The sequence below is a fragment of the Phalacrocorax aristotelis genome, chromosome 1 (assembly GCF_949628215.1).
Source record: "Phalacrocorax aristotelis chromosome 1, bGulAri2.1, whole genome shotgun sequence".
NCBI classification, from domain to species: Eukaryota; Metazoa; Chordata; class Aves; order Suliformes; family Phalacrocoracidae; genus Phalacrocorax; species Phalacrocorax aristotelis.
Genome location: NC_134276.1, coordinates 103364288 through 103380547, shown reverse-complemented (window position 1 = coordinate 103380547; position 16260 = coordinate 103364288). Strand labels below are relative to the sequence as shown.

The 16260-nt window shown below is 45.0% G+C and overlaps 1 protein-coding gene across 2 annotated transcripts in view; it reads left to right on the top strand.

The window, feature by feature from the left end:
* The window catches only part of EVA1C (eva-1 homolog C), a 42497-nt gene extending 26611 nt beyond the window's left edge, over window positions 1–15886 (top strand). For both annotated transcript variants that reach the window (XM_075100985.1, XM_075100983.1), the window contains exons 5-8: window positions 8521–8664; window positions 13110–13181; window positions 13967–14056; window positions 15334–15886. In XM_075100985.1, the coding sequence (XP_074957086.1) occupies window positions 8521–8664; window positions 13110–13181; window positions 13967–14056; window positions 15334–15722 (695 nt within the window). In that variant the 3' untranslated portion in view covers window positions 15723–15886. The remainder of the gene's footprint in view (window positions 1–8520; window positions 8665–13109; window positions 13182–13966; window positions 14057–15333) is intronic.
* Window positions 15887–16260: the final 374 nt, after the last annotated feature.

Genomic DNA, 16260 nt, shown 5'->3' with positions numbered 1-16260 from the left:
GGAAGCTGTAGCAGTTTGTTCCTGTGTGAGTTGTTGCCTTTTCTGACATATTATCTTTGTGCTAACATGTGCATGAGGAAAAGGAAAATTTGTTGGCCAAAAGAAGTTAAAGAGTTGTGCCAGAACAGGTTACCACAGAGAGTACAAGGAAGATTCAGGTCAACAAACACTTCTTAAATCATAAATTACTCTTGTTAATACATGAAAGTACTTGAAAGAAGGTTTGGTAGTGGGTCATCTCTAGCTGCAACTTGCAAGCTAGTGCACTAAAATGTCCTTCCCAGAAATTTCACGTGGATGTGCATTGGCTGGTCAGATGTGCATTCCCTTGAGCACTAATGACCAGCAGAGCCCTGAATTGCATATCTTCATTGCTGGAAGCTAGGGTCCTTTCCAGCACAGCCCTCTCTCTTCTCCTCTGTTCCCACTTTTGGGAGGTTGAGAGGAGAGGTGGAGAATTCAGGCACTCTCATCATAGCTTGCACCATGGCGTGACATGCCCTGGGGCTGGGTGTTGTCCTAATCCCCTTTTCCCAGTGAAATGGCATTCAGCTGAGAAGAAGGGGTGTTAGCAAGGCAGGAAAGAAAGATTTCCAAGATCCTGTAGGTTCCTTCCAGCCCAACAAGGCATCATGATTTTGTTACATAACAGTATTTTGTGATACTGTGATTCCTTTTTTTTCTTTTTTTATTTTTTGTATCAGTATTGTGCACAATTCAAAGGGCCTACATCTATTACTAACAGTGGTTGAAAAGCTTTTGGTTTCTTTCTCTTACTGAGAGACGTGTACTCCTACTGTGAGCCAGTCCTTTGTATAAGTCTCCTGAGAGCAGATGTAAATGAAATAAAGGTACAAATGGCTATAGGCAGATCTGGAAATGCTTACATACTGAAGTTATTATGTTCATGCTAGCTATAGACTTCTAGATGCAATAAAACAGAAACCATGTAAGTTGGCCAAAATTTAGGAAATGCTGGATATTGACACTTCAAGGAGCACTTAGTCAATTAACAGAAACACTGAGGCCAGTTGTCTGCTGGGGGAAGAAGCCAGAGCTTATAGCTCAGAGCTGCTACAAAGAAGGTGACTAAGTCCTTTCTAGACTGCAAGTATCACTGGTTCAAGGTCTGGGTATGCCCTTCCATTCCTGAGCATCCTAAGCTTAGCATATATTTACCAGCTATGGGGTTGATTTCAAACACAAGCCCTGTGGGCAGTCTTGCCAGGGGCAAGCTCCTGAATGGAAGAAGGCTGGGGCTGCAGAGCAGTTATTTTAATAACCCAGTACAGGATCTCTTACAGGGGCACCGTGAAAGAGCAAGTGTGCTCCAGCTGTGAAGGCAGAGTGAAGGTGCAAGCAGGGTAGATGCAGATGCATTGTTCTATAGCAGGACCAGGGCTCAGGGATGTGGGGTAGGTTGACATCTGCTTTTGCAGCTTCTGCCACTAGTGTCTTGCAGCTTTGGGTGTGGGAGACAACAGTGAACTGAATTTTGTGGGTTATTGTGGTTTAACCCCAGCCAACAACTAAGCCCCATGCAGCTGCTTGTTCACTCCCCCCTGGTGGGATGGAGGAGAGAATCAGAAGGGTAAAAGTGAAAAAACTCATGGGTTTAGATAAAGATGGTTTAACAGGTAAAGCAAAAGCCATACACACAAGCAAAGCAAGACAAGGAATTCATTCACCACTTCCCATTGGCAGGCAGGTGTGCAGCCATATCCAGTAAAGCAGGGCTCCATCACACGTAATGATTACTTGGAACACAAACACCGTCACTCCAAACATCCCCCACTTCCTTATTTTCTCCTCCAGCTGTATATACTGAGCATGACGTCATACGGTATGGAATATCCCTTTGGTCAGTTGGGGTCAGCTGTCCCAGCCGCATCCCCTCCCCAGCTTCTTGTGCACCCGGCAGGTCATGGGAAGCTGAAAAAGTCCTTGACTAGTGCAAGCACTACTTAGCTGCAACTAAAACATCTCCACATTATCAACACTGTTTTTAGCACAAGTCCAAAACAAAGCCCCGTACTAGCTACTCTGAAGAAAATTAACTCTATCCCAGCTGAAACCAGGTCATGCGTGCAAAAGTAAAGATAAAATTGTTCAATTTTGCTTCCACCACAGAAATCCTTAAGTCAACTCCCTTTGTGTGCAGACCTCAGATATGAAAAGTTCTTTGTCTGGGCAGCCTGAGCAAACTGGGAAGCTTAGTAGCTGTTTTGGGCCCCAGAAGGTGCCAGCAGGAGCCATTGCACCCCTTGGCGCCAGCAAGTCTTGTCAAGACAAAGCTTCCCAAAAAGAAAAAGTGTTCAAATCAATGGCAGGAGAGAAGCCATTGTTTGAAGGGAAGAAGAGAGCAGCCACCATTTTTAAAGTCCAGTTAACTTTCTGCTGAGATGAAGAGGGAAGGTCACATTTGGCTGAGCAGCTGTTTGAAGTTGCTTGAATTTACTTGAAGTTGCTCAGATGCACATCACTTCATCCATTAAAGTTTTCTTTACTAGCAGTTCATGGACTTTCTGGTGTACAGTTTTTCCTAGCTTAGATTTTTGAACTGTTTGGAAAAGTACACTTGGCGCTCGAGTCTAAAGTAAGCCAAGGAACTCCTGCCTGTATACATGGCGACCCAAGTGGTGCAAAACAAAGCAACAAGCATTTGAGCAGAGGGTTCCTGCTGCTGCCAGCAAGTGGGGAGCTCCACTTGTCTCTTGCCCTTGGTGTTTGTGCTGGCAGTTGGATCCTCCACTCTGTCCATATGCATGTGCAGGAAGGAGAGAAAGACCAGGTTGGGTTTTTTTTTTTTGTGCAAAATACTTACAGACTGAATTCTGAACTCAGAGCCACTTGTAAATAAAACCAAGCAATGGGCTAATCTCACGCAGGCTACAAGTGCCTCACAACAGGCACTGCAGTGAGAGGGAGAGAGAGGGTGCAGCTTTTCAGAAAGCCTGGGTGCTGTAGTCACTTCTAAGGAATGGCCTACGCTGGCAGTAAGTAGTATTTTTAGCGTATCGTACTGCCTTGTTTACTGACAATACTTGGACCTGGAATGTGTTTTGCTAGAATCCGAGGTTCAAATGGCTCTTTTCTGATTCATAGGCAGGACCTTGTGTGCCATGCTCTTGCATAAATTACCATATTATTACAGTAACTTTCTTTAGGAGTCTGCAGCCTTAGCTTGCTCTGAACTCCATAGTTTACCCTTGTCAGTTCTTATCCCCAGAGATGATATTGGGGCTCCACAAAGCACAAGCCATCCTGATTTGGTAGTGTGAAATCTTTGCTTTCAGTTGATTTTAACAGCAAGCTCCTTATCCTTTTGCGGGTAGGCACAGCCCAGAAAGCAGAAAGCAGCATAGGTTTGGGATGAAAGCAAGAAGCAGCTGGGCTCCAGTATTGGAGTGACAAATTGTGGAGGGGTTTCTTTTTTGGGTGCCCTGGTCCTTCACCATCACATTACTTTATATGTCATGCGGATCTACATTTGAGACACATCCCCACCCACCATGTCTTAAGGCTGACCCAGTACACAGTGATTTGGGAGAAGACAGCAATTAGTAATGTTTGGAGAGGGTGTGACAGGATGCTGTTGCCAGCGCTTTGGCACAAGACACTTAGGCCAGCTCTGGCTGCTTCATCACTGGCAGGTCTTGTGTGGCGGGGGGAAAGAAAGGGAGGGAAAGCTCCTACTGTCTGAAGTGAGAGAAGCCTTAAGAAACCAGAAGACAAATTGCTTCTCATTAAAGCCTGCATGATTTATGGCATGTCATTTGCATGCCAAAACTTTCCTAAACAAAGCCAATTACAGAGCTGAAAGAGCCCTTCCTCCAGAAAAAAGGCTTTCTACTCTAACTGTTAAATAGCGGCAGTCAGATTTGATAGTTTATTACTGAATGAAGAACCTCTTCTTGACACCCATATCTCCATGCCATCCATGTAAGTGTCTATTTCAAAAGATCCACCAGCAGTCTTGGTGTATAGCAGGCAACTTTGGGAGAAAGGCGTGAAGAATGGAGTGTTTTCCCAGCCACACATTGCTGCCTTTTCCACCACTGCTAGCGGATGCCACCAGCCTTGTAGCGTGCTGGGAACATGCCTTTCAAGAGGCAGTATATTTTAAACATATGGTACCAATTTAGCAAGCCCCATAAACATGCGTAGTTCAAACATTACTTAGATATTCAAAAAGAAGACACATTGCATATTTATGTTCATCTCCTGACTGTGATTTCTTCGGGACCGTTCAGTGGGACTATGCTGCACTGACTGAATCCTTGTCTCATTCAGACACTGCAGTGGGGTGTTTGGCCAGAAGGAGGATAAGTTACTACTAATGCAAGTTCTGCGTTGCTGCAGCTGGATTGCTATTAGACCCCAAACAAGTTTGGCTGAAAATAGCTTGAATGTCCCTTTGGCACACACTGATTCCTCTGAATTGGGTGGAGGTACACTTGTGTGATGTCTGCTTGTGTGAGATTGCACAGAGAAAAGATGCAGCCATTAAAAAAATGGCCTTCAGTACCAAGTACACAGAATTCCTGCAAGCTGAACTCATTGCTCAGCTGGTGTTGTAGCTGCTGGGAGAGCGAGTGGGGAGATAGCAAGGATGCACGTAAACCAGAGAGAGAAAAACTGAACATTTTTTGACTGAATCACTAAAAGCCAAAATCTTGTTAGACCACAGGAAGCTGTTTAAATAGAGGTTTTTGTTGTTGTTGTTGTTGTTGTTATAGGTCTTTTCCAGTTAACTTCTGTGCTGTCCTGCAAAAGCAAGCCAGCCTTGGTTTGCATTTACTCTCCTGTGTCACCAGGCGAGCCTTGGGAAGTTATCTAAAAACTGGCCTGCCAACAGCTTGCAGGCATATGACAACTGGCTCCTCAGGTAGTAGAGCCAAATCCAACATGAATATAGATGATAAGGAACTATTAACTCCCACAGAAACATGAGCAAACATCTACCAAAGGCAAAATGAAACATGTACTGATACACGTCACTGAATTTGTAGAAAACCATCAGCACAACAGCCTCCTGTTTTTTAAGACACTGTGTGTAGCTCCCAGGGCAGGAAATTTTGTAGAAAACATAATTCAGTTTACCAGGTTGTTATTGCGCTTCCAGTCCATTCATTTATGAATTATGGGACCTGATGAGTTGCATCTGTGGCTCCTGAGGAAGCTGGCGCATGAAGTTGCTAAGCCACTATCCATCACATTTGAGAAGTTGTGGCAGTCCAGTGAAGTTCCCGCTGACTGGAAAAGGGCAAACATAACCCCCATTTTAAAAAAGGGAGAAAAGGGAGACCTGGGGAACTACAGGCCAGTCAGTCTCACCTCTGTGCCCAGCCAGATCATGGAGTATATCCTCCTGGAAACTTTGCTAAGGCATATGGAAAATAAGGAGGTGAGTGGTGACAGCCAACATGGCTTCACTAAGGGCAAATCATGCCTGACAAATTTGGTGGCCTCCTACGACAGGGTTATAGGGTTGATGGATAAGGGAAGAGCAACTGACATAATCTATTTGGACTTGTGCAAAGCATTTGACACTGTCCTGCATGGCATCCTTGCCTCTAAATTGGAGAGACATGTATTTGATGGATGGACTGCTTGGTGGATAAGGAATTGGCTGGATGGTCACACTCAAAGCATTGCAGTCAATGGCTCAATGTCCAGGTAGAGACCAGTGATGAGTGGCGTTCCTCAGGGGTCGGTATTGGGACTGGTGCCGTTTAACATCTTTGTTGGCTACATGGACAGTGGGATTGAGTGTGCCCTCAGCAAGTTTGCCAACAACACCAAGCTGTGTACTGCAGTCAACACGCTGGGGGATAGGGATGCCACCCAGAGGGACCTTGAGAAGTGGGCGTGTGTCAACCTCATGAAGTTCAGCAAGGCCAAGTGCAGGGTCCTGCATATGGGTTGGGGCAATCCCAAGCACGAACACAGGCTGGGCAGAGAATGGATCGAGAGCATCCCTGAGGAGAAGGACTTGGGGGTGTTGGTTGGTAAGAAGCTCAACGTGACCCAGCAACATGAACTTGCAGCCCAGAATGCCAACCAGATCCTGGGCTGCATCAAAAGTAGTGTGGCCAGCAAGTTGAGGGAGGTGATTCTGCCCCTCTACTCTGCTCTGGTGGGACCCCACCTGGAGTACTGTGTCCAGCTCTGGAGCTCTCAACACAAGAAGGACATGGACCTGTTGGAGCGAGTTCAGAGGAGGGCCACAAAGATGATCAGACAGGTGGAGCACCTCCTCTCTGAGGACAGGCTGAGAGAGTTGGAGTTGCTCAGCCTGGAGAAGAGAAGACTGTGGGGACACCTTATAGCAGTCTTCCAGTGCCCCAAGGGGGCCTACCAGAAAGAAGGGGACAAATGTTTTAGCAGGGCATGTATTGATAGGACAAGGGGTAGTGGCTTTAAACTGAAAGAAGGTAGATTTAGATTAGATGTAAGGAAGAAATTCTTCACTGTGGGGGTGGTGAAGCACTGGAACAGGTTGCCCAGGGAAGTGGTGCATGCCCCATGCCTGGCAGTGTTCAAGGCCAGGTTGGATGGGGCTTTGAGTGACCTGGTCTAGTGGAAGGTGTCCCTGCCCATGGCAGGGGGTTGGACTAGATGATCTTTAAGGTTCCTCCCAACCCAAACCCTTCTATGATTCTAGATGATAATTCCTCCTGGGTTGTTTCCGTACTTGCCAAAATAAGCTCGTTGGCTGCCTAAAATGTCCACCTAAATATATCCTTAGTCATCTAAAATTGCCATCTAAAAAGGATGAGTTACTTAATCAGAACTATCCAATGTTTTAGTTCAGCCTTCCCTGCTGGCCCAGCAGCCTCCTGGGACACATGGGTGTTAGGTTTTTAGGTCTATGGAAAGAAAGAGTTGCTCACCTAAAAATCCATGTCCAAAGATAACCCATGAGCCCTTTGCCAAACAAACAAATCAGCCCAGTATCTCCTACTGGCTCTGCTCAAGTATATGGCTTGTGTAGTGCTGGCGTCAGGGGATTAACTCTCAAAATCACAAATCTGCCCCATTTTCACATATTAAAGGTGAATCTTCTTTGTCAAGAACCCCAGTCTCAAACCTCCCGTTTCTTTCCAAACAAGACTGATTTGGGAAACTTCTGGAGTGCCTTTGCGAACACTGTTCTTCCTCTGAAGAGCCACAAATGAGCTTCAGCAGTTGGAAGGTGACAAGGTGCCATCCTTATTTGAGTTTTGTTACAGGAAGGAGGAGTGCTTTAATGCCCAGAGAAATAACGCTTTCACACCTCTAGAGTGTCACTACCTCAGAAGGCTTGAGTGGGAAATACCTGCCGTCCACAGAAAGTCACAAAATGCATGAGGTGGCACTGACTGGAAGCAGACAGCTTCAGGAAAGTATTACTTACTCCACACTTGTCGTTTCTGCATACTTTCTGTTTAGAAACAAAAACTAAGGGGTGTTTTTCCTTTGTGGCTTGGAGTTTAACACATGCGGATACTGGGAATTTAATGACATTCTTTTTTTAAAGTTTGCCTGACACACATACTTTCCCACTCAAATAATTTCAGCTTCAATGTACAATCCTGATAATCAAGTTTTTATTATTTTATAAATTGTGGTAGAAGGCACAAGTCTCAAATAAAAAAACCCAACTCCAAGTGTAGAGGTTAGCAAGGCAGGTTTTCACACATGGCGCATGCTTCTTGCTCAGTCATCAGGGAGAGGTTCAGCAATCTGGACTCTCCATCTGCACAAAGTCGGGGTGGTTTAGGCTGCTTTGAAAATGATGTGGGTTACTTCATGTAATTAGGGAATGAAGGCAGTGCAGTGTAGATGCCGTTGAGGTTGCTTTAGGCATGCAAACTTGGCTTGTGGTTGCAGCCTTACTAGAACAGCCTGGAATTTGGTATGGGAGGAAGAAGCCAAATGTTTCCCTCGTTAAATATTGAGCCTGTTTTGACCTCTTCTCCATGGCAACAGGCATAAAAAATCAAAGGCTACCTTCACTACGTTGAACTTCACTGTGGCTGTGGCTGATATGACACACAAAGATTGATCTCACCTGACTTGAACTGAAATTAGGCATTCCATCAAAATGTCTCGATAACCTAGGGTCCAAGAGAAAGCCCTGCAAGCAGCATTGCCTCTCCCTTTACTTGCACACTCATCTTGAGATGGAATAGATGGAGAGCTATTTGAATGTGCTTATTTTTCCCAAGTCATCATGAAGGGAACATAGAGGTCTTATATTTGGCACCTCATTTGGAGGTTGACATGAATCTTACTTCAACCAAGGCATGCACCTGGGAGTCAGCATGAGGTAGGTAGGTTGCTGCAAGTTAACATTCTCATTGCAGCTGACGTCCTTGCATTGACAAACCTTAATAGTTATTTAATTCTGAAATCTTGCATAGGCAAACGTATATCTGAAATAAATAGCAGATTTGTATCTCTAGTTGTGCACGTAGCGGCTCTATTTCTGATAACACCAGTGTTGTATATTTATGGTTTGTATTTTTCTTTCAGACTGTTTGTCTTACACGGCACTAGAAGTTTTATCAAAAAGGTGTTCCGGGAAACAAAGGTGCAAAATCATTGTCACTAGCCGGGAATTTGGAAGTCCGTGCCTACCTGGAGTGACAAAATACCTTAACGTCAGCTATGCGTGTGGTAAGAGTAAATGCATGATCATTTTAAAGCCATCATTCTGTTTGCAAAGCAGACCAATGCCAAATGGTGCACACGTATGGGGAGAGACACGCACATGCGCGCGCACACACAGGCTTCCTAAATCTCCCTTTACTTTTAACATCAGAAGTTTGTGACATAGCCATACAAGAACAACCAAATACCTGAACAATCCCGTAGGCAGAGCTCGACCTAATATAAACTCAGGCATTAAGGGTTTTTTCCCCTATAAAAATGCAATTGACAATAAAATATAAAGTATGTGTTTTAATATTTTGAGAAATACTATCAGAATGAGAGTCTGTTCTACAGAATTCACCTGCAACAAACCTAGGAAAAATAACGTGGCATTGCCTGCAGTCAGTGCAGGTAAAGCAGTCCGGCATAATTGAAGCACTGTGTACAAGCCCAGTCCTGAAACTTGATTCACATGAGCACACCTACAGCATTCAGCCTTGCAGAGGGATCTCCTTTCTCATGGGCAAAGTCTCACTAAAAGTAAAGGTCTGAGCTTATACATCCCTTGCAGGACTGTAGCCTGCTTCAGCTTATTCCTCAGAGAAGTGGGAAGTTTTCTGTATTCTTTACCATAGACTAATATATTTACATTGGGGAAAGCAGAATTCCCTACAAGTCTTTTTCTCAAAAGCAAAGGCCGTGGGACAGCGAAGTGTAATATCAATGAAGGTGAGAGAAAAGTGGTTGCAGAACTTAAGTGTAGTGCCTTATTTTGGTATTGCACATTTTTAGGAATGGCTGCGCATTTCTTCAGCTTTGAACAGCTTTCCTCAGGCTCTGCTTTCTGCTGCTGGCTAGCTGTGGGGCGGAAGGGTGAGGGTCAGGGGTGATTGTCTCTCAGGCACCTCTGCTTCAACCAGAGGATGCATAAAAGCTTTTGCACCAAGTTACCTCTCTGCTTACTGTGCATCGCTTGGAAAGCTGCCGGCCCTGCTCCTTTCTGGCTCTTTCTGGTCCGTAGGGAGTCCCAGCAGTAGCTGCATGGGGCCGTATCAGAGTCCTTTTGCTGCATCTCTAGCAAGTAGTGGTCAAAGGGCACAGGTTATCTGAGACGTGCTTTTGGGAACAGCAGTGTAGGTTTGATTACCAGGTCACTGTGTACCCAAAGATCATTGGAAAATGAGTCCTGGCTGCTTCCTTGCTGGCATAAGAGATTTTCCTTCTCAGTCTCCTCATGAGTTAGTTGTCAGGTGAGAGGCATTGCAGTAATTCAGCTTTATATTTTTGAAGAGAGCTGAAGATCTGCCTTTGCACTAATATGTTATGTTATGTTATTGTGCAGTTGCTTTCATGCTGTAGTAACTTTATGAATGACTTAATGGAATTCTCTTTAATTACAGTGCGGCTAATTGTAACAGATCATTCTTTCTTGCACATCTATGTACTAGAAAACCAGTGTATGTTTGTTTGCAGTGAGATTATGCATTCTGTTATTTAGTGAAGTGGTTTTGCAAAAAACATGTGGGTAGTAAATAGTGTTCTTGTGTGTTGCTGGCACACTTCGAAGACTTCTTCTTCTGCCAAATCCTACTGAGCTGTGCAGTCTGAAGCATTAGGCAATGATTTGCAGGTCTAATTATTTTACATATCATCTAGTGAACATGGGAAGAGTTTGGGCATATTCCAGAATGACATTTTACATTCTTTCCCCTCACTAGAAGATCGCTGCTAACCTGATGTTGCCCAAGATAAGGTAAACAGGCCTCCCACTGAAGTGACAGGAGCACAACAGAGCAGACCATTTTCTCGGAAGGCTGTGCTACACTTGAAATGATTTCCATCATGGTCAGGAATGTGAAAAAAATCATACTCCCACCTCCGTGATCAGCAACTGTTTAGGGCCAGTGTGTCTGGTTGCATTTTTATTTTTGCAGTTAATTCCTGCTAGTAAAAACTTAGCAGGAGCCACGAGGTGCTGGTTTCTCACAGTCTCAGTGTCCCTGATGACCTGCTCAGCGTCATTTCATGTTTGCACAACATGACATCTCCTGGCCCTTGCTGAGGCTGGATTTCAGGAGCCTTGATCAGGAAACAGCTCCCAGTGCCCTGTGTTGTATCTGTGCTCCCTGGATACCATTCAAAATCCTTCTGTGGGCTGCCTTTGGCAACTTGCAGTAGGTGACTGACTCCAACCCTACTTGACAAAGCAGTGCTGGCACAAGTTGTAGTATAGATGTGATTATCTTGATAAAAATTCCTCATGCTAGTACCAGTTATTCTGTTCAGCGACCTGATGCAGCCTGTCCTAGGTGAAGTCCTTGTGTCTGAAGCAAAGCCATAATGAAAATTAACAACGCAAGCAAACAGGAGCCTTTTTTTTTTGTCCATGCCATTTTGAATTAAGCATTCCCCTACAACAAATATTTGAATGGCATATTAAATAGCCATTCAAACCTGATGGGAACACATGGGGAAAGGATTCAGTTCTGTAGCGAGCAAAGCCATGGGAAGTTCCCCCTGGGAGGGGAGCAGGAGGGACATCAGCACAGATGAAGGAGTCCCCACATGGGCACCAGGCTATGCGACAGGAGCCTCAGGTCACACAAAGGCGCTGCGTATGGTGCATCCTCCCAGGATGTTGTTCGTAACACATGCACATTGTTCATAACAGCCAGGCCTGCAAATTCAAACTGCAGTCTGAAAGCAGACCAACCTGGTCACTCTCTGCCTCATGCACTAACAAAAACACTCTGCTGCTGGAAAACGGTTCAGAATCACGACGAGGTGCAAGCCAAAATAGAAATGAGCTCATTCTCCCTTAGCTCTGTTGGCCTTCTATTGCAAACAGGAGCTAAAAGTCCCAAAAAATTCCTTCGTCAGGAAAGGAAACAGCTATGACTTTGAGCCCACACACAAAGAAAAGTTCTGCTCAGAAAGACATGCTATTTTTAGTTATTTTTCAAATGAAAACTATGCTGCGGCCCAAACCTCAGTCCCCTCTGTTTCATTTAACTTTCCTTAACACTATTTATTGGCAAATGTTTCTTTGTGGAATAGAGGTGAGTTTCATACTTGAAATTTCTTCTTTTTCCCCCCCCCTTCACATCAGTCTGAAAATCAATCAATCTGCCTTCACATAGTGCAGGGAACAGGTGCCAAGATCTGGGTAGCTGAAGGGCCCATTCATCTAACACAGAGTAAGTGAACTCTCAATGTCTGCATGATGCACCTGCTTTTAGCTCTTCTAATTATTTTAAGAAAACTTATCAAAGGAAGAATTAATGAAATGAGAAGTACGCAGCCCACTCCCACCCAGTGCATTTCTTCCCATCCTGAGCACCTTCCTCCTTGGTGACCATTTGTCCCAGAGGCTGTGCAGGGGGTGTCGCCCAAGACTTTAAACAAATAGTTATCTCAGGAATACAGTGAATTTATCTTCATGGAAAAACAGTATCTAGACACAGTTTAGCATCTGACTGTAGTCCAGTTGTTGGCCAATTTTATCTCCTATCCACTGGTTGGCACACCCCTTGTGGAGTAGAAAAAAAGGAGGGGCAGAAAACAAGGGGGCAGGACCCCCCACTGTATGCAGCTGCATTGATGTTCCTGGAGCTCTACGGGGGCGCAGGACCAAGTGTGTGAATCTGGTCACAGGTCCAGAGCTGCCCTTAGTAGCCTTTAGCAAGAGACAACAGCATTCATTATCTGTCCCCTTTGGTGTTTTGCTGATCTTGAGGTGAAAATTATTGACTCTTTTCCTGTGCATCCCATCCCTCAGGCTCACTCTGCCTGCCTCACTTGCCCTTTTCTCCCTTCCCTGCCCACCCAATCTTCTTTTCAGTCCTCTTCCCAGTTACTTTATTCTCCTTCCCACCTCCTTTTTCTCCCCACCCAGTGGTAACCTCGTGAGCAGCGGCCTTATTGCCACTCTCTCATGCCACAGCATCCCAGTGTGGGATGTGGGTGGTGGTGGAGGGAGAAGGACACGTCACAGCACAGCCCCTCTCCTGGGGCTCCTGCATATGCAGGGACCTGCATTTGCCAGCTGTCAGGGTTAGAGTATTACTAGGTTAGTAAAAGTCAAGGCAACACAGTGGCAGCAGCCCCAGCAGGGGCTGGTATGGTGGGGATAAGCAGCACAGCTCTGCCTGGGGCCGCACCACCACCACCATTGCAAACGCTCCTGGCCTTTGGGCGTGAGGGAGCATCCCTGGGCTACTGAGGAAGCGCAGGCTGGCTGCAGCACCGGGGCCAGGGTTGCACACCGGCAGGGCTGGCACTTGCTCACGCTGGCTCTGGATGCAGCCACTCATTCTGATCTCTGAGCAGTGGAGCCACTTGCTCCAATCCCTTCAGTACCACCATTGGAAACCCAGTTAATAAAGCCAGGGTTAGCAGTGGGATTGGTAAGTAACTGGGGATCTGGTTCCTCAAACTAACAGTACATAATTTGTCTTTCATCTTTTCAGTTCCTAAATTTATCCTCACGGCTGTCAACCCCCTGGCCACTGATAGCAAGTCTTCCGTCAAGCAGAACGATGGTACGAACCATCAAAAAAATATGGTTTGCCGTTGTCCTTTGTCTTTGATTGAAACAGGACATTTTCCCACTGCAGAGCTTGGTCTGAGGGGGGGCGGGACGAGGTAATGGAAACCCTGCTGAAGTAGCTGCTCTTCCCCATGGAGGGCGGCGTGATGGGCTGGGAGCAGGACGGGACCCACACGAGCACGGTCCTGCTGTCACAGCGCTGCTGCAAAATGAGTGACCCATCCAGACCTACCCATAACCAGCATGCTGCCTTCTAACTTTGGTTGAACTGAGGGAAGAGTAAAAGTGAAACTGCAGTTGTTTCAGGGTGAAGAGTCTTTTAAGAGTTATGCCAACACCTGCCCTTCGCAAAGGCAAATCAAATTAATGATATGGCTGATGCGTATTCGCTGTCATCAATAACAGGAGTGTACTGCAATGATTGGACTGGGAAGTCCATTTGAGAGCTGTGAAGCTTAATGGAAATAAATTATTTCAGAAAGCTTAATGGGAATCAGCAAGGGGTTTCACTTAGTAATAGATTCTTTTAAGTAATTTTGCAATTTTCTAGATATTCGATATTTTCAATACTTTGTTATTTATACTTCATTTCAATATTTTTTTTTAAATTAAACATTGCTTGGTCTAATGCTCTGTAAGTTTCTTACGGCATAGTACTGGCCTGCCTGTGTTTTAGAGAGACCTGTTTGTTAGTTCAAAAGTTATTGGGTGAGTATCAGCTTCTCAGCTTCATCATCTATGATATGATTGAATTTGCTTTCCCTCTTCGTGTCACAGGTATTGACCTTGATCCAAAGGAATCAAGACTTCCAAAGAAAGATGGAACTTTTGTTAGCAACTCCTTGGCTACATTTGCATACATTAGAGGTAGGAAAATGAGGCTGAGATTCTTTGGTTCATTAGATTGTGGCATTTTGGGAAAAATGAGGATCACCTCAGAAGGTCACAACTGGTTATACCACACTCATAGTAATGTTATTATTACAATATAATCACGGTCTTGTGGATGGGACAATTGCATCATAATTGATATTTATAGAATATTTTCCATCTTGAAGGATCCAAACTCTTTTAGAGACTGCCGCCAAGATTTTTTTTTAAATGAATATTTTCAATGGGGACTGTCAGTTGTTCACTATTTTTGAAAACCTGGTCCTGATCTGGGAGCAGCACTGGAGACATCCATTTTTGGAAATATTGGTGTGCATACATACAAGGATCATTGAGGAGCATTAAAAAAACCCACCAAACCCAGCTGTCTCTGATATGGGGCATGGCAGGTTTTGTGACTTAGCAGCACTAAGGCAAATTTTGTTTAGGCAAATAAATTAGTGACTACCAGATGTCTAACAACACCACAGAACATCATGGATTTTAGAAGTGAGCAAAGGCTGATGTTGAGAAGTGATTCTGGAGCTAAGGCTGCTGATCTAGAAAACACCAAGAGCCACACAGCTGTCGAGCATCATTGTGCAGCCTTTGCAAGGGCTTCCCCCACCCACACTAAGGGTGGCTGCAGCCTGCTGACTGTCCCTGCCGGTGGCACCTGGCTTACCCCAGCAGCTGTCCCCAAGCCCTCAGACCCACCTCAAGACCTCCCAGCAACACCCCAAGCAGCCAGGGTAGGATTTTACAACCCATTGAGAAAGGCCTTTTCCACATCTGTCTCGCTTGTTGCTGTGCTGAGAAGTGGTCTCAGACTATGTTGAGGAAGAAAAATGCTGCCAACCCAGCCTGGCCTGGAGATGCTGCTGTAGCTCTGGGGAGCCTGGACTTGCTCTTCCCATGCCCCCCTTCATGAGGGTAAGGCCTGTCTTGGCAGGATGGCTGGGAGAAAAAAAAAGGGTCTGCTTCTGGTAGCTCGTTGGCAATGCTAGCAAACTGCTGATAAAACGATGGGATAATGTTGTTATTTTAGAATGTTATTAAGAGGCTGAGATTTTTCCACAGTGATTTGAAGAGGCAGAGGCGGCAGCATTCAGACAGCAAGTGAGGGTGCTTTTGGTGCATGACAGAGCCTCCCAGGTACCCCCACCATTATGGCCACGTAATGCGGGGAGCTTCAGAAATGGCAGCTGACTTTTTTTGTAGCTAGGCTTTGGCAGAGTTTGTAAAGTGTTTAAGGACTGGCTTTCTGATTTCAGATCACCCTGAAAGAACTGCCCTCCTGTTCGTATCCAGCGTTTGTGTGGGATTATTATTCACGCTGTGTGCTTTGGTGATTCGCGTGTCATGCTCAAATGACTTCCAGAAATTGCACAGAAAGAAGGATCAGTTAGTGCCAGAAAGTGACAGAGCGTACGAGACCAGTGAAAATGAGGAGGAGGAGGAAGATTCCTCCGATTCGGACGTCCAGGATGAGATAGCGGGACTTTACAGACCTTCTTACTCAGGTTATAATTCAACAGAGGCGGCAGAACTGGCCGAAAGGATAGAGCGCAGGGAGCAGATCATGCAAGAAATTTGGATGAACAGTGGTTTGGATATGACACCTCCAAGAAACATGAATACGTTTTATATCAATGAACAATAAATGGCTTATTTTGGATGATGCCCTAGCCCTTTTTTTTAAAAAAAAAATGTACCTTCTGTGAAGGAACATTTGTATCAGTGCATATAAGTATTTGTAAAGTAAGAAGAAATAAATGCAATAAAAGGAAAGTTTCAAACCCTTGACTGCCTATAAATTGTTCTGTGAAAAACACATTTTCAGTCTTTCGTGGTTTTATGTTATGGCTTACTTTTCACTGTAATTTGGGATCAGTCGCCATGTGCAGGTTAAGGAATATTAAAACAGGACAAAAATATTTAAGCAGCATAACATGGAGAAACTCCCGCATTAGGATGTGGCGCTTGTAACCTGTTCGTGTGTCGCAGCTCATGAATTACGTGAGAGTGCTCTATTGATGAGAAATATAAGTATTCTTAAGAGAGCGAGCAGGACGAAGCAAAATGAAACACAGGTTCTTGAAGCTTTTCTGCTGTTTCATTAAGCCAACCTTTCCCTAATAAATCCCGTTCCTTCAGTAACGGTGATCCTGATTAGAAGGGGGTTTATACTCTGCTCACTT